Raw genomic sequence first — 17,172 nt, 5'->3', positions numbered from 1 at the left:
GCCTGGAGCCTCCCGCTCTCCTGTCCCTCATCTCCTCAGCCTGCAGTGCTGCAGCCAACGAGGCGCTGAGAACGGCGATGAAGAGCGCAGATCAGGGCTGAAGGCTGAGAGAACCATCACCTCGGCTCCCCGCCCCGATGCTGGGAGTCCTGAACCGGGAGGTGAGCGGGGCTGGAGCCAGGGGGCCACCCCCAGCCCACCCTGGGATCGGTGCAGAGCGGAGCTGCAGCTGCACGCTGCTGCCCTCAGCAGATCCCTCCTCACTTCGCTATAGGAAACTCTGACCTGCGAGGAACGGCTGAGGGAGCTGGGGGTGTTTAGCCTGGAGAAGAGGAGGCTCAGAGGTGACCTTAGTGCAGTCTACAACTACCTGAAGGGAGGGTGTAGCGCAGTGGGAGTCGGCCTCTTCTCCCAGGCAACCAGCGCTAGGACAAGAGGACACAGCCTCAAGCTTGGCCAGGGGAGGGTCAGGTTGGACATTAGGAAGCATTTCTTCTCAGCAAGGGTCATTAGCCATTGGAAGGGGCTGCCCAGGGAGGTGGTGGAGTCACCATCTCTGGAGGGGTTTAAGAAAAGCCTGGCCATGGCACTTAGTGCCCTGGTCTAGTTGCCATGATGGTGTCAGGGCAATGGTTGGACTCGATGATCCCAGAGGGCTCTTCCAACCTCGTTGATTCTGGGATTCTATTGATTCTTCTGCCACCAAAGTGACGGGCCCTTGGAGGTGACGCCCCGGGGAGAGGGGACAGCGTCACCTGAAGATCTCCCGTTCAGCTGCGTTCCTTGACGGGCGCTTCAGGCTTTTGCCTTCCACAAGTCTCCCCCCGCTGTCTCATCTCGACGGTACAAGCCTTTTCACCTCAAAACATGGAAATCTTGATCAAACCATTTTTGACCACGTTCACCATTATCAGAATGCTGTTCAGGAGAACAGAAACACTGAGGCTCCAGCATTAAGCTTTCACACCAGATACTAATCAGCCACGAGAGATTTTAGGACAAATTATTTGAAATGTCTTTGAACATCAAGCCCAAGTTCAAGACAAAAACTACTCCACACTAATTTTTTCATCTCTCTTTCAAACTTTCCCTCTTCATGAGGCCTGCAGGTAGGTTTAAACGTGCCTGGGGAACCACAGTCCCCCAAAGGGTCGCTAGAACTCCATCAGTTTTGCTCTGCAGCTTCTCCCACTGCCCCGTGTTATCGCTTACTGCCTGCCAGAGACCACATCCTCACCAGGACATGGCCCTTCCAGCCATGGGCTCTGCCCGGGGGGTTTGCTGCCCTTTGCTGATTGCCCACCTTGGTTTAGAATCACAAAAACATTTAAATCACAGAGTCATTTTGGTTGGGAAGGACCTTTAAGATCATCGAGTCCAACTGTTACCCCAGCACTGCCAAGGCCACCACTAACCCATGGCCCTCAGCACCACATCTACACGGCTTTTAAACCCCCCCAGGGATGGGGACTCCACCACTGCCCTGGGCAGCCTGTGCCAGTGCTTGACAACCCTTTTGGGGAAGAAATTGTCCCTGATCTCCAATCTAAACCTCCCCTGGTGCACAACCTGAGGCTGTTTCCTCTCATCCTATCACTGGTTACCTGGGAGAAGAGTAAAGAATTTCTTCCTTATACCCAGTCTAAATCTGCCCTCTTTTAGTTTAAAACCATCACCCCTTGTCCTGTCACTACAGGCCCTGCTAAAAAGTCTCTCTCCATCTTTCTTATCAGCCCCCTTTAATTACTGAAAGGCCACAATAAGGTGTCCCAGAGCCGTCTCTTCTCCAGGCTGACCAGCCCCAGCTCTCTCAGCCTGTCCTCACAGCAGAGGTGCTCCAGCCCTCGGATCATCTTCGTGGTCTCCTCTGGACCCGCTCCAAATGGTTTCCAAGGACATCCCATAAACTGAGAGAGGAGCGGCTGGAGAGCAGCCCTGCAGAGCAGGATCTGGGGGTGCTGGTGGGCAGCAGGCTCAACAGGCGCCAGCAGTGTGCCCTGGCAGCCCCGAGGGCAAACCGTGTCCTGGGGGGCATCAAACACAGCCTGACCAGGAGGTCAGAAAGGAGATTGTCCTGCTGTGTTCAGCCTTGGTGAGGTGTGTGCAGTGCTGGGCCCCACCGTTTAAGAAGGCTGCTAAGGTCCTTGAACACATCCAGACGAGGGCAACAGAGCTGGGGAAGGGCTGCAAGGCACAGAATCATAGAATGATTTGGGTTGTAAGTGACCTTAAAGATCATCCAGTTCCAACCCCCTGCTGAGGACTCTGGGTTTATCTCGTTTGGAGAGAGGGAGGCTGCAGGGCGACCTCATGGCTGTCCGCAGCTTCCTGAGGAGGGGACGTGGAGAGGCAGCTGCTGAGCTCTTCTCTCTGGGATCCAAGGACAGGACGCGTGGGAATGGTTCAGAGCTGCGCCGGGGGAGGTTCTGACTGGACATGAGGATGCGTTTCTTTACCGAGAGTGCCGTCAAGCACTGGAACAGGCTCCCTGGACAGGCCCTCGATGCTCTAAGCCTGTGTTTAAGAGGCATTTGCACAATGCCCTTAATAACACGCTTTAACGTTTGGTCAGCTCTGGAGCGGGCCGGCAGTTGGACTAGATGGTCGCTGTAGGTCCCTTCCAACTGAAACAGACTCTTCTCTTCTTCTTCTCTTCTCTTTTCTCTTCTTTCTCTTCTCTTTCTGTTCTATTTGGAGAATGGATTGAGAGCAGCCCTGAGGAGAATGGACTTGGGGGTGATGGGTGACGAGAAGCTCACCATGAGCCGGCACCGTGCGCTCGCAGCCCAGAAGGCCAACGGTGTCCTGGGCTGCATCCCCAGCAGCGTGGCCAGCAGGGCGAGGGAGGGGATTCTGCCCCTCTGCTCCGCTCTCGGGAGACCCCCCTGCAGTGCTGCGTCCAGCTCTGGGGCCCCAACAGAAGAAGGACACGGAGCTGTGTCCTTCCTCCCCTTTCAACCCAGGCCCAGCCGCCGCCATCCTTGTAGCTCCAGCCACCCCGGACCCCACATCCCCTCAGGCCGCGAGGATAATGGCGGACGAGGGAAGGGCTCTGCGAGGGGAAGCTCCACTGCGCAGGCCCAGCCTGGCGCGGGGCACGCCGGGAGTTGTAGTCCCGCCCGTGGCGCTGGGCTAGCCCAGCGCCACGGGCGGGACTACAACTCCCGGCGTGCCCCGCGCAGGGCGCCTCAGTGCATGCGCAAAGCAGGACTATAGCTCCCGGCGTGCCCTGCGGGGCAACCTCCGCGCATGCGCAGCGCAGGACTACAGCTCCCGGCGTGCCTTGCGGCGAGGCGGAAGGGGCGCGATGGCGGCAGGTGAGGAGCCCGGGCCGGTCGGGGCTCCGGTAACCTCCGGTCCGGCGGGCTGACGGCTCCGCTCTATGCCCGCAGGTCGGTAGCCGCGTGCCGCCGCCGCTGCCATGGCGCTGATCGAGGGTGTGGGCGATGAGGTGACCGTCCTCTTCGCGTTGTTGGTGGTTGCCGTGGTGTTGGGGCTGGCCTGGGCCTCCACCCGCGCCCCCGAGCCCGCCGCGACGCCCCGCGACGCCGCGACGCTGCCCGAGGAACGCCCGAGCGCTGCCTCGAGCCCCGTCGAGCACAAGGCCCCAGCGGCGGCGGCGGCCGCAGCGGCTCCCGATGGGGCGAGCGGGCTGGCGGCGGGGCTGCGGCCCCGGGCCGGGCCCGCACCCGCGCAGGGTCCCCTCGGTGAGGGGGACAGCGGCCCCGCCGAGCCCACCATGGTGCTGCGGCTGAAGTTCCTCAACGACACGGAGCGCCTGGCCCGGGTGCGCCCCGGTGACACCGTCGGGGCCCTGAAGAGGTGAGGGGCAGGGCGGGCCGGTTCTCCCGCGGCACCGCTCGGGGCTGTCCCGGCTGGGGGCGGCGCTGGGGGCTCCTTCCCTCCCTGGAGCCGGTGGGAGCTGCCGCTCCTGCCCCTGTGCGGGTGCCTGTGCCCGTCCTGGTGGGTGGATTTGCTTCTGGTGACACCTGGGGCAGCTGCTGGCGAAGGGCGGGCGCAGAGGTGCAGCAGAGCAGGTGCTCGGGGGGTCCGTTCGCAGCCTGCTCCGGGGGGGTGGGCGGAGGGGCCGCCGTCCTGGCGGGAGCGTGACGTCCCCCTCCTTGTTCCCCGCCCCAGGGCCTATTTCCCCGGGCAGGAGCAGCAAGTGCGGCTGATCTACCAGGGCCAGCTGCTGCGCGACGACGCCCAGAGCCTGGCCGCCCTGCACCTCGCCCACAACAGCGTCCTGCACTGCCACATCTCCCAGCACAGCCCGGCCCCCGCGCCCGCCGGCCCCCACGCCTCCGCCGACCCCGTGCACGCCGCCCTCAACGTGGGCAGCCTCATGCTGCCGCTCTTCGTGCTGATGCTGGCCGTGCTCTGGTACTTCCAGCTGCAGTACCGCCACGTCTTCACCGCCACCGCCACCACCTTCCTGGCCGGCCTCACCCTCCTCTTCAGCTTCATGGCCTTCACCATGTACCGCAGATAGCACGGCCCCGTGCCCCGAAAGGAGCCACCGCGCCCCGAAAGGAGCTGCCGCGCCCGCAACACGTGTAGTCCCGGGTGGGGGCTGCCCGCCGTGCCTGGACCGGGGGGCCGGGCCGTGGACTGTGTCCCCGGGGGCCGCAGGGCCGGGTGGGTCGGAGGGAGCAGGGCAGCCTGCCCGCACACCGGGGCCCTGGGGCCGCGTAGTGCCCCTTCCGTGGGGTCCCCGGCGCCCCCAGCCCCACACGGAGCGTCCGCCTGCCCCTCCGTTTATCCCCCGGTGGCCGGCTCCACGCACGGAGCTCCTGCCGCCCCTGCACGCTGCTCGGGCCGGCCGGGCCCCGCCGGGACGGTGCTGGCGGGGGACGCGCTCCCCGCCGCTCTGTTACGATTAAAGAGGACGGACTGACCGGCCGCGGCGTCCCGGCTCTGCTGCGCTCGGGGGCACCGGGGACCGGGCGGGGCGGGGCTCCGGGCGGGGGGCGGGGCCCCGGGGGGGCGGGGCCTGCGCCTCGGGCCACGCGTTCCGCAGGGCCGCAGCGCGCCTGCGCGGGCGGAGCCGCCCCGCCCCCTCGCGAGGCGCTCGCTGATTGGCTATTTCCCCACACGGCTACGAGGCTGCCGGAGCTCGTGCGCCCGGCCCCGCCCCCGGAAGTGGGGGCCGCGCGGGGGGCGGGGCCGCGGCCGCCCTGGGCGCTGCGGGGGCTGTCGGGAAGATGGCGGACTCGGGGTCCGGGCGGCGCTGAGCGGCCGGGGCGGCGGCGGGTCCCAGCGCGGCCGCGAGCGCCATGTAGGGCCGGGCCGGGCCGGTGGGGCGAGGGGTGGGGGGCCCGGGTGTGCCGGTACCGCGGGAGGGGAAGATCGGGGCGGCCCGGGGGTCCCGGTGCCGGAGGAGGGGAAGATCGGGGCGGCCCGGGGGTCCCGGTACCGGGGGAGGGGAAGATCGGGGCGGCCCGGGGTTCCCGGTACCGGAGGAGGGGAAGATCGGGGCGGCCCGGGGTTCCCGGTACCGGAGGAGGGGAATATCGGGGCGGCCCGGAGGTCCCGGTACCGGGGAGGGGGAAGATCGGTGTGGCCCGGGAGTCCCGGTACCGGGGAGAGGAAGGTCGGGGGTCCCGGTACCGGAGGAGGGGAAGATCGGGGCGGCCCGGGGTCCCGGTACCGGACGGGCATCTGTGCGAGCCGGGGCTCCGGGGACAAGGCGGGTCTGCGAGCCGGGGCCCCGGGAGAGGGGGATGCGTGGGCCAGGGGACATCGCGGGGCGACGCAGGGCGGGGGTCCCGGGACAACGGGGCTCGCGTGGGCTGGGGGACATCGGGCCGGTGGCCTGTGCAGGGTGGGGGTCCCGTACCGAGGGTCCCCCAAACGGGGCCGGTGCGGGGCAGGTGCCCCTGCCCTGGGGCGGGTCCGTGCGGGCGGGGTCCTGGCGTGGGCTCCCTGCGTCCCTCGCGGGCTCCGGCCCCCCTCACCCGCCCCGTCTCGCCCGCAGGGTCTCCCGGTTCTGCGGAGCCCCTCGAGCCGCCGTGCCCTCGCCATGCTGCGCCTGCTGCCATGGCTCCGTGCTCTGAGCCGGGAGAGCGTGCGGCCCGGCGTCCTGCGGGGCCTGCCTGCTGGTGACGGCAGCGGGGCCGGGATGTATCCCGCCTGCTACTGCGCGGGCAAAGCCAAGCCGCGGGCCGTGCTGCTGCCCCTGGACCCCTACGGCCATGGGCTGCTGCACCCCTTTCCCCCGGACGCCTACAGGACTCGAGGCCACGGCAAGAGGAAGAGCTGGAACTTCATCCACGAGAAGATGAGCTATGACACCTTCTTCACCATGAAGCGCCTGATCGAGCGCTCGCGCAGCGTCGGCGAGGTGCTGCGGTGGGTCACGCAGAACCCCGGCAAGGTGTCTGCCAGCCACTACCCCATCGCCCTGCACAAGCTGGGCCAGCTCTTGCAGCAGCAGCAGGGCCAGGCCGCGGTGAACGGCGAGAGCCGCGGGCCCGGCCACGTGCTGGAGCAGCCCGAGTTCCAGACTCTCTGCCAGGCCATCATCAGCGGCTGCGCCAAGTTCGATAACTTCAGCATCGTCAACTGCCTGTACGCCGCTGCCGCGCTGGGTGAGTGTCCTGCCGCCGCGGGGTCACCGGGGAGGCGGGCAGGGCAGCGGGACACGGTGCCTGGGCTTGGTGAGGTGACAGGAGGGCTGCCGGTCCGTGTGCCGCGGAAGGAGGAGGGACACACCGGAATGGGAGCTGGCATCTGGGCTTGCGTGGTGGTGGCCTTGTGGCAGGTGGAGCGGTGCCCTCGAAGGAGGAGGCTCTGCTTGGGGGACATCAGGGGGGCTGATGGCTCCGGGGGGGCTCGTTGGCTGCAGCACCCGGTGTGTCGGCCCGCGGGGCAGCCGAGGCGGTGGCCAGCGCTGCCTGGCAGGATCGGGGTAAGCCGCTGAAAATGTCCAAGCGTCAAAGTGTGAGAGGTGAGATCTTGGCCAAACCCTTTGCGGGCCACGAGCCCTCTGTCACCGGGAGTTTAATATCCAGGAGAAACCTGGTTTGTGTTCCAGCGTGGTGGCCTCTGTGCTGGCCAGCAGCCGTGTCCTGGGGGCTCCCCCTTCACCGGGCCAGCGGTGGGTGGGCGCAGGAGCTCTGGATCCCTCCGAAGGGAGTCCCTGCCCTTCGCCGCTCCGTCTCACGGCGCCTCGTGTTTGTTGACGCCGAGCTCCGGGCTCCCCTCCGCCGGGCTCCCCCCGGGTGCTGACCCCCATCTGTCCCCCGCTCATTAACGAGATGCCAACCCGCCTCCTTGAGCCCTTCGCGAGGAACAAAGCGACTGCACAGACCGGCCCTTCGCTCCCCACCTTCTGGCTGGTTCTGGATTAGCGATGAAACGCGGCGCTCGCCCCATGCTGCCCGCGGTGCTTTGAAGCCCTTTTGAACGCTGAAATCTCGTCAGCTGGCTGAGGGCACCGGCGGGCTCCCGGGGCCTCTCACGGCGCGGACGGCTGCGTGCGTCTGCGGGACATATCCCTCCTGACACGCAAGGGTGGCCTTTGCCTCGGGCCGTGCCCACGCTGTGGCCTGGCCCCTCGCTTGCCGTGGCTGAGCAACACCTTCCAAGTCGGGGGAAAGTTTTTACCCCAGAGCCGAGTTTGGACTCGGGCTGAAGCTAAACCGGAGGATGGGAGGAGGTCAGAAGCGTGGAAGGGTTAATTCCTGTCGTACACACACACTTTTTATGTTGGTAATGTGCTCATGTCTTGTTTTCCAACCCAAACTCTTCTTGAAAGTGCTTTCTGAGGTGGGTTATTGATCTTTAAGAAGCTTGAGAGTTAAGAAATAACCCTTCTTTTGGGGCTGAGCTGAAGGGCTCCACTTTGGGGGAGCAGTGGGACCGACCCAATGGCCCCAAATGACCTTTGCCGTGGTGCCGGTGCGCTGGTGGGTGCCAAACTTCTCCTCCTTCCCTTACTTGTCCTCGGTGCGACCACCGACATGGCGAATCCGTCCTCCTCCAGCTGCAGTCTCGTGCCTGAGCTGGCGAGGGTGGTTGTGCCTGGTGAAGGTGAGAGGTGGGCTGCGGGCGTCCCTGAGAACTGGCTACACGATAGAGCCCAAAGAGTGGTCATCAACGGTGCCAAGTCCAGCTGGAGACCTGTGGAGTCCCCCAAGGATCAGTGCTGGTCCAGTCCTGTTCAACATCTTCATCAACGGCCTTGACGAAGGGACAGGGTGTCTTCTCAGCAAGTTTGCTGCTGATCCGAAGCTGGGGGGTTTGGCTGATGCACCTGAAGGCTGTGCAGCTGTTCAGCGTGATTTGGACAGGCTGGAGAGCTGGGCAAAGAGGAACCTCATGAGGTTCAGCAAGAGTAAGAGCAGAGTCCTGCACCTGGGAAGGAGGAATAAAATGCACCAGGACAGGTTAGGAGGCGATCTGCTAGAGAGCAGCTCTGTGGAGAAGGGCCTTGGAGTCCTGGTGGACAACAAGTTATCCATGGGACAGCAATGTACCCTTGGGGCCAAGAAGGCCCATGGGATCCTGGGATGCATTAAGAAGAGTGTGTCCAGCAGATCAAGGGAGGTCCTCCTCCCCCTCTACTCTACCCTGGTGAGACCTCACCTGGAGTATTGCGTTCAGTTCTGGGCTCCCCAGTTCAAGAGGGACAGAGATCTACTGGAGAGATTCCAGCGGAGGGCTACGAGCATGATGAAGGGACTGGAGCACCTGCCTTAGGAGGAAAGGTTGAGAGCCCTGGGGCTTTTTAGTCTGGAGAGGAGAAGACTGAGAGGGGATGTGATTAATGGGTATAAATAGATGAGGGTGGGTGTCAAGAGGAAAGGGGCGACCTCTTGTCACTTGTGCCCTGCGACAGGACAAGGGGCAATGGATGCAAGCTGGAGCACAGGAAGTTCAACCTCAACGTGAGGAAGAACTTCTTTGCTGTGAGGGTTACAGAGCCCTGGCACAGGCTGCCCAGAGAGGGTGTGGAGTCTCCTTCTCTGGAGACTTTCAAGCCCCGTCTGGATGCGTTCCTGTGTGACCTGCCCTGGATTGGTCCTGCTCTGGCAGGGGTTGGACTCGATGATCTCCAGAGGTCCCTTCCAACCCCCAACATTCGATGATTCTCATGCTTTCCCTGCTGCAGGCCTGCCCGGGGAGTCGCCGCTGGTGCGGGTGCTGGAGGACGAGTCCCGCAGCCGCCTGGGCCGCTTCAACCAGAAGGACGTCTCCATGGTGTTCAGCAGCGTGATGAGGCTGCACCCGTCCAGCCCCCACCCCCTGGTCGAGTCCTGCCTCAGCAGCTTGGAGCGGCACCTGGAGAAGGAGCGGCACCCCCAGACCCTCTTCCTGCTCCTCTCCTACTACCGGCTGCGGGCGCAGGCGCTGCAGGGACACCCGGCCTCCGACCAGCAGCTCATCAACAACCGCAAGATCCTGCGCCTCGTCCGGCACACGCTGGGCCAAGTGAGCGCCATGCGGGAGCACGAGCTGGCCCTCTTGGACGAGATGCTGGCTCTGTGCGCTCAGGAGGCCAACAACAAGGCCCTGGAGGCCATCTTCAGCTCGCAGCTCTTCTACGAGAACCGCCAAGAGCGATTCATCCGCAGCATGGCAGGTGAGGGCGGGCTCCCACGCCCCTTCCCCGGCGCGGGGTGCGCTGGGCCCTGTCCCTGCGCTCGGCAGCCTCGGAGCCTCCTTCCTCAGCCCCAGGGGACACCCGGGGGTGTGATGGCACCAGCCAGGGCTGTGTTGGGCCCTGGGGCCTGCCGCGGCGGGGGCTGGAGCGGGGGGTGCTCTGCGTTACGGCCGCCCTGTCGCTGACTCCCCAGCCCAGCCCTGCCGGGGGCCACCGGCCTGCCCGGCCTCGAGGCTGGGAGCAGGTTGGGTTCGGTGGGGTTTCTACCCAAGGGCCCCTGTTCTGTGCACGTTCCAGCGGTGCCTTCTGCGTGCACTTGACGGGAACGTGCCCAAGCCTCTCACAAGCCCCGTAACTTGGTGGTTTTTGGAAGCCTCTGGCTCTGCTGCCCGGGCCGTGTCACCTCCCCGCTGCCTGCCCTGCCCAGGCTGCGGTGGGGACAGAGCCAGGCCCCTCTGACGGGCTCCCCGCTGCGGTTTGCTCCGTGCAGAGTGGCTCCCCAGGAAGGCAGAGAACCTCACCCCCTACACCATGGCCCTCATTGCCAAGTACGTGGCCCGGCACCGGCTGCGTGAGCCGCGGCTGCTCGACACCATCGCCAACTTCCTCCTGAAGCGTGGGGAGCAGCTCGACAGCAAGGTGAGGGGGGGAAGCCTGGGGCTGGCTCTGGGGCTGCCCGGGTGCGGGGGAAAACCTCCTCCCTCTCTGCAGCCAGGCTGGGGCATCTGGCTGGGGACGGACCAGGATGTGCCCTGGTCCCATGGGCTGCGGGGGCCTGTTTCTGCCCGGCTCTGGGCAGGCCCAGGCCTGGCCTGGCCTTCGTCCCGCTGCCCAGCCCGACCCCCTCTCCTCCTGCTGCAGGTGATCCAGAAGCTGGTGTTTCCCTTCAGCCGCATGAATTACCGCCCCTCCAACCACGGCGAGCTCTTCCCCAAGCTGGAGGCCATCCTGGAGCAGAAAGCCGGCAGCTCGCCCCTGGCCACCGTCAACATCCTCATGTCCATGTTTCAGCTCAGCCACTTCCCCCAGACCGTCCTGCACCAGGTCTTCTCCCCAGCCTTCATCACCAACGTTATGAGTACGTCGGGCCTCGTGCAGGGTCAGCCCAGCCGCTGGCGCTCGGGGCTGGGCTGGGGGTGGGTGCTGGACGCCCTGGGCAGAGCGGGCTCCCCCCAGGAGCGTGGCTGGGCGCAGCGGGGCTGCCCGCGGCCTCCATCCGTCTGCCCTCTCCCCGCAGGCAGCCCCTACGCCCTGATCGTGCGCCGCTACCTCTCGCTGCTGGACGCGGCGGTGGAGCTGGAGTTCCGCGACTACAGCGGCCCACGCCTGGACCCGCGCTACCGCGTCCTCATGTTCGAGCACGCGCTGACGGCCGACGAGGCCAACAGAAAGTACAGGTCAGCGGCGGGGGGGCGGCTCCTGGGGCCGGGGGGCGGCTGCTGGGGCTGGGGGGAGCGCAGAGGGCTGGGCACCAGCGCGGTGCTGCCTGGGACATGGGTCTGTGACCTTGTTCTGGGGGGGTCCTGGCCAAGGACAGCACGAGAGCTCTAAAGCCTGTAGAGCAACAATAAAGAATAGAGTGACAGGACGAGGGGGAACGGTTTTAAACTGACAGAGGGGAGATTGAGATGAGATCTGAGGAAGAAATTCTTGGCTGTGAGGGTGGTGAGACCCTGGCCCAGGTTGCCCAGAGAAGCTGTGGCTGCCCCCTCCCTGGCAGTGTTCAAGGCCAGGTTGGATGGGGCTGGGAGCAACCTGGTCTGGTGGAAGGTGTCCCTGCCTGTGGCAGGGGGTTGGAACTGGATGGGCTTTAAGGTCCCTTCCAACTCAGACCAGTCTGTGAGTCTGTGATGATTCTAATCACAGAATCAGTTTGGTTGGGAAGGACCTTTAAGATCATCGAGTCCAACCCTTAACCCAGCACTGCCAAGGCTGCCACTAACCCATGGCCCTCAGCACCACATTTACACGGCTTTTAAACCCCTCCAGGGACGGTGGCTCCACCACTGCCCTGGGCAGCCTGTGCCAGCGCTTGACAACCCTTTGGGTGCAGCAGAACGTGCTGTCGGTGCAGCGAGACCATGAGGAGCTTTTCTGCTGAACGAGCTGCAGCGTGTCCCCTCTGCCCCAGCGCAGCAGAGCCCACGGCTCACGGCTCTCCTTATTTCTCACTCCCGAGGCCCCCACGTCTCTGCACTCGGAGGGAGCTCGCGGGTTGGCAGGCTCGAGGAGGGGCCGGGGGTGCTCCCTAGCCCGTCCTCCCACTCTTCTTTTTCCCCTCAGTTACAAGGGGCTGGTGGCCGAGGCCCTGCGGCAGCTGGTGGGAGAGGAGTGCTACCGGCAGGACGAGGTGCTGCCCCCGGGATACTGCACAGGTAGCCTGGCTGGGCCCCCCGTGCTGGGGCAGGGCAGGGGGGGCTGGGGGGCTCTGGGGGCAGCAGGAGCCCTGCGGCTGCCTGGGGGCTGGGGGGAGGCCCGAGGATGGGAGGTGATTCGGGGCAGAACTCGATGTGGCTGCTGGGTCACCCCCTTCCCCTGGCACTTCGAGACGAAGCTCCCTGAACCGCCCCCACGCAGGAGGGCTCTGGTGGGCCGGTGCCACGGGGGGTTCCCTCCCTGCTCCCGTCTGCTGGGCTGGCTGGCACAGCATCTCCCACCCTGGGCACGCGGGGTCCCCGAGCCCACGTCCCGTCAGCAGAGGGGTCTCGGTGCTGATCCCTCTTCTCTCCCTGCAGACTTCCTGCTGTGGATCAATCGCTCGGGCACGGTGCTGCCCCTCTCCCGTGTCCCTGCGGCTTCCAAGGCTCCGTCTGCCCACACTACAGCATCCCCAGCCGCCATGTCCTTGCGCTCCAGCGTCCTGGCCCTCACCTCGGACTTGCAGGACTTTGCCCCCTTCGCTCCGGAGACACCAGGCAGCCCCCCGAGCTCCCGGGAGAGCAACCTGGCCGGGCGGTTCCTGCCCGCGCTGTGCCCGGCCCCGGGGGGCCCCTGCTACCAGCCCCCCTCGGACTATTACTGCGGCCTGAGCAAGGAGTCCTCCCTGGAGAGCCAGGGCAGCTCCACGTTGAGCAGCCCCTCCGAGTGCCTCTCGGCGCAGCCGGCCGGCACCCCCGACTGCTCGCCCCGGGGCACCTCTGCAGCCACCCTCTTCCAGTTCCCCATCGGCAAGATTCTGGAGGAGGAGGAGGAGGCGGCTGCCGCCGGCCGCCGTGGGCACGATCGCGGCTGCTTCCCGGGGGAGCAGGCCCAGGAGGAGCCGGGGGAGAGGAGCCCCCCGCCCGGCGAGGACGCCTGCCCTCCGCCCTCCCCGTGCCGGCCCAGCCCCAAGCGAGGGCCCGCCGAGGGGCTGCCGGGCGCTGAGGAGATCCGGAGGTACGAGCAGAGCCGCCCCGTGTGCCCGCTGCCTGCGGCCCCTGCCCTGCCCGCGCTGCAGAGACCCCCGGGGGGCTGCGCGGTGGCTGGGCGTGGGGAGGGGGGTGCTGCCCGCGTGCCCTGCGCCCTGGGGTGACGCCGCCCCCTCCCCGGCTCTGTCCCCTGCAGGGTGGTGCTGTCGGTCAACGACAAGTGGCATTACTGCCAGAACTCCGACATCCTGGTGGGCTCGCGGGCCATGAGGGACAGGCACTTGCGGCTGCTGGGCTACTGCCTGGTTCAGGTAAGCGGGCACTCCCCTTGCCCTGCGCTCCTCGGGCACGTGGCCGTGCGGCTGGCACCCCCACTGTGAATGCTCCTGGGGGCAGCCGTCCTGCCACGCTTGCTGCTGTGGGAGGAAGCAGGGACTCATCCCCACGGCTCCTTTTTGCCCTCCTGCACCCACCCCAGGGCTGTTTCTGTGCAGCTGGTGGGCGAGACCAGCCCTGGTGCCCTGTGGAAGCCCAGGCGAGGGGACAGCCCCTCCTGGTCCCACAGGAATCCCGTCCTACAGGTCTGCTGCCTGACCTGTGCTGGGTGGGGAGGGGAGAGGGGGGAGCTGGCTCAGCCGGGCCCAGCGGTGTCAGCCGTGGGGTGGGGATGGAGCAGGCACAGCGCAGGCCGATACCCGTGGCTGTAATCCTGCTTGTAACCCTTGGCTCCTGCGCTGTGGGCAGAGGCGAGGCGAACCTCCCTCCGGTGCCCGCCGCAGAGCCCGGCCTCCTCGCGTGCGGCCTCGGCGGGTCTGTGGTGGGAGCTGCGGCCGGAGCAGCCCTCGAGGCTTCACCGCTGCCCTGGCGATTGTCTCCACGTTTGTTTGGAAACTTGAGGTGGTGTTTTGAGGTGTGTATCTTCTCCGAGACCATTTGTGGGGTGACTCTTAGCTTGAGGACAGACCTTTCTGAGGAGAGCAGCTCAGGAGCACAGGCCCCTCAGCCCTGTTTACTTCTCCACTTCAGAGTCACCTGAATTACAGTCACAGATCTACCACGCCGTCCCATAACCATTCCTTAAAGCTCCTTACCTCCCTGCTGCTGGCGGTGCCAGCGCGAGGCTCCTCCTCATTTCATAATTGCAGCGTACGTGGTGCAGCAGCCTTTGTTTGTGCATAGCTGTGGAGTCCTGTGACTCGGCCGGTATTTCCTTGGCGGGCCCGAACCACAGCGGTGGGGCAGGCCCAGCTCTCCTGTGCGGTGTGCCTGGGGCTCGGGACGGGCTGCCTGGGGCTGGGGTCCTGTCCCCTCTGGTCCCCTCTGGTGCCTCTCCAGCAGCAGACAGGCACTCAGGTCCCATCCCCTGGTCCCTCTCCAGCAGCAGACAGGCCCTGGGGTCCCGTCCCCTCTGGTTCCTCTCCAGCAGCAGACAGGCACTCAGGTCCCCTCTGGTCCCTCTCCAGCAGCAGACAGGCGCTGGGGTCCTGTCCCCTGGTCCCTCTCCAGCAGCAGACAGGCGCTCAGGTCCCCTCTGGTCCCTCTCCAGCAGCAGACAGGCGCTGGGGTCCTGTCCCCTGGTCCCTCTCCAGCAGCAGACAGGCGCTCAGGTCCCCTCTGGTCCCTCTCCAGCAGCAGACAGGCGCTGGGGTCCTGTCCCCTGGTCCCTCTCCAGCAGCAGACAGGCGCTCAGGTCCCCTCTGGTCCCTCTCCAGCAGCAGACAGGCGCTGGGGTCCTGTCCCCTGGTCCCTCTCCAGCAGCAGACAGGCGCTCAGGTCCCCTCTGGTCCCTCTCCAGCAGCAGGCAGTGGCAGATGTTAGGAAATGAGTCGTAAGTGGGTTGTGGACAGTCCCGGGACGCTGGCGCAGAGCGTGGCTCCAGACAGCTGTTGGTCGCCCCGAGGGCCCTCTGCTGCTCCACGGGTGTTTTATTCCTCTTTGAGCCCGTTCTTCCTCCGCTCCTGCAGCGGCCGGTGCCAGCGAGCTCCGGGCTGTCCCGCCTGCAGCGAGCTCTGCTTGTTCTGGACGCGCTGCCCGGGCAGCGGCCACGGGGCTGGACGTGAGGGGCGAGGAGCAGCTCTGCGGTTCCCTCCTGCGCTGGCGGCTCCACGTTCGCTTCCCTTTGGCCACCCCTTGGAGAAGAAGAGCCCCGGGCAGGGCAGCTTCTTCCCCTGCACAGCTGGGTTGTCCTGGCTCTGTTTCCTCTCCTGACACCTTCACAGAGCCGCAGAGGGGCCGAGGCTGGCAGGGGCCTGCGGGGATCAGCCAGCCCAGCCCTGGCTCGCCTGGAGCAGGTTGCTCGGTGCCACGTCCAGCCACGTCTCGGGGACAGGTTGTGTTCTGGGGAGCCTGCTCCAGCCCCGAGGCTGGTGCTGCGTTTTCAGTACCAGAAGTTTTCCTTGCCCTTGGGGTGGGCCTTTTTCTCGGGTTTCAATGGGATTTCCCGTCCTTTGGTTTGTGCCCGTTGTCTCGTGCTGTCGCTGGGTGCTGCTGAGAGCCGGGCTCTGGCGTCTTCCCACCCTCCTGTCCCGTGTTTGTACATAGAGATGAGACACCCTGAGCCTCTTCCTCCCCAGCTCTGTCGGCCTCTTCTCGCCCATCGTCCTCATGGCCCTGTGCTGGCCACGCTCCGGTGGGTCCGTGCCTGGCTCTGGGAGCCCAGCGCTGGGTGCTGGGTCTTCAGGGCAGGATGGGCTCCCTGGACCTGCTCGGGGTGCTCTGCCTGACAGCCCGGCACGCTGCTGGCCGCCTTTGGAGCCGTGCTGGCCCGTGTTCAGCTCGTCCCTCAGGCCCCAGCTCCCCCCTCGGCTCAGGGCCAGCCCCGTCCCTGCCCGGGGGCCGTTCAGGTCCTTCCCCATGGCGTGCCAGCCACCCTGCCCGCTCCGTGCTGGCCCCAGCCTGGCTGGGTCGCGCTCGGTCCCGCCGTCCAGGTCACTAACGAGGGTGCTAAGCGGTGTTGGCCCCCGTCCTGGCTCCCGGGGAATGCTGCTGGCGGCTCGGTCCAGCTGGACGCCGTGCCCCGGCCGCAGCCCAGCCCTCCTTACGCTTGATTTAAGGCTCCTCGTGTTGGCTGTTGCGTGGCCGAGCGCCTGCGCGGGGCTGCCCGCCGGGCCTGGCACGCTGCGGGGCTCGCTGGGGCTGTGGGACCGTGCCAGGGCCGAGCTCCTCGGACGCTGCCACCAGAGCCTGTCCATGGCACGGCGAGCAGGGGCTGCCCACGGCCACCGCTGCGTCCTGTACCCGCACCCGTCCTTGTCTCCATCCCCGGTGGGACCCGCGTGTGGCTCCCACCCTCCTGGCAGGTGGGGGGGTGCTGGCACGGGGTCACCTGCCCCGGAGGGAGGTGGCTCCACACCAGCACTGCCAAAAGCCTTTGGGTCAGGCCCGCTGTGGCCCGGGGACTCGTCTCCCTCTGCCCAGGCAGGCAGGAGCCGTTGTCCCCCCCGGCCTGCGTGGGGTGGCCGGGGAGCAGCGCCTGCCTGCAGCCCGGTCCGTCCTGGGGCAGCGTGCGGTTTGTCTGTGCTTCCCATCCCACTCGCTCATCCGCTCTGCCTCCCCCGGCGCTGAGCTGCAGCAGGAGGAGCTGCCTCTGCCTGGGGGCAGTGGGACCTGTCTGCTCCCCCCGAGCCCTCCCTGCCCTGGGAAGGGTCCCCAGTGCCGTTCTTCGCCCCGCTGTCCCTGTCCCACCCGCCTGCCCAGGGGACAGTGCCAGCCTCGAGCTGGGGGGGTGATGGTGGTGGTGGAGCCGCTCTGAGGGTCCCTCCCGTCCCCTTTCAGCTGCCCTACACGGAGCTGGAGAAGGTGAGTGGCATCGAGGAGGCCAAGCACTACCTGCGGCAGAAGCTGAGGGAGCTGCGCTTCTGAGGGCCGGACCCCGGGCGGGCGGGGGGCAGAGCGGGGGGCGCAGGCGGGGGCTGCCGGCCCCTTCCCGGGGGGGTGGGAGACGGAGCTGCCCCGTCCCGGGGGGCACAGAGCCGGGGGCACCCTCGCTGCGGGGTGAGGGGGGCCGAGGTATTTATTGCCATATGGGGGGGAAGGGGTGAGACTGGGGTGCGTAGGGGAGTGTTTGGGTGCTCGGGAGGGGGGGGTCCTTCGCCGCCCCCCTGCCCTGGCCCTGCCACCCCAGCCCTGTCTGCGAGGGTCACTGCAGGGGGGGGCCTGGCCTGGCCTCCCGGCGGCATCGGGGTGTCCCTGTGCCCCCCACACCGCCGCTGGGAGGGG

The 17,172-nt window shown here is 66.5% G+C and overlaps 2 protein-coding genes across 2 annotated transcripts; both read left to right on the top strand.

Annotated features, from left to right (window-relative positions):
* The first annotated feature begins 3,288 nt into the window (after positions 1-3,288).
* On the top strand, positions 3,289-4,902 carry TMUB1 (transmembrane and ubiquitin like domain containing 1). Its single transcript, XM_068405188.1, has 2 exons — positions 3,289-3,822; positions 4,138-4,902. The coding sequence occupies exons 1-2, from the start codon at positions 3,422-3,424 to the stop codon at positions 4,490-4,492; spliced, it is 756 nt and encodes a 251-aa protein (XP_068261289.1). The 5' UTR covers positions 3,289-3,421; the 3' UTR covers positions 4,493-4,902.
* Positions 4,903-5,195: 293 nt separating this feature from the next.
* Positions 5,196-16,870, top strand: FASTK (Fas activated serine/threonine kinase). The gene is made up of 10 exons (XM_068405508.1): positions 5,196-5,278; positions 5,978-6,590; positions 9,116-9,586; positions 10,098-10,246; positions 10,469-10,685; positions 10,845-11,004; positions 11,891-11,982; positions 12,343-12,982; positions 13,151-13,265; positions 16,729-16,870. The coding sequence occupies exons 2-10, from the start codon at positions 6,023-6,025 to the stop codon at positions 16,813-16,815; spliced, it is 2,499 nt and encodes an 832-aa protein (XP_068261609.1). The 5' UTR covers positions 5,196-5,278; positions 5,978-6,022; the 3' UTR covers positions 16,816-16,870.
* Positions 16,871-17,172: the final 302 nt, after the last annotated feature.

Source organism: Nyctibius grandis, chromosome 7 (genome assembly GCF_013368605.1).
Source record: "Nyctibius grandis isolate bNycGra1 chromosome 7, bNycGra1.pri, whole genome shotgun sequence".
Taxonomy (NCBI): Eukaryota; Metazoa; Chordata; class Aves; order Nyctibiiformes; family Nyctibiidae; genus Nyctibius; species Nyctibius grandis.
The sequence above is the reverse complement of the archived record's forward strand: the minus strand, read 5'-3'. Positions and strand labels throughout refer to the sequence as shown.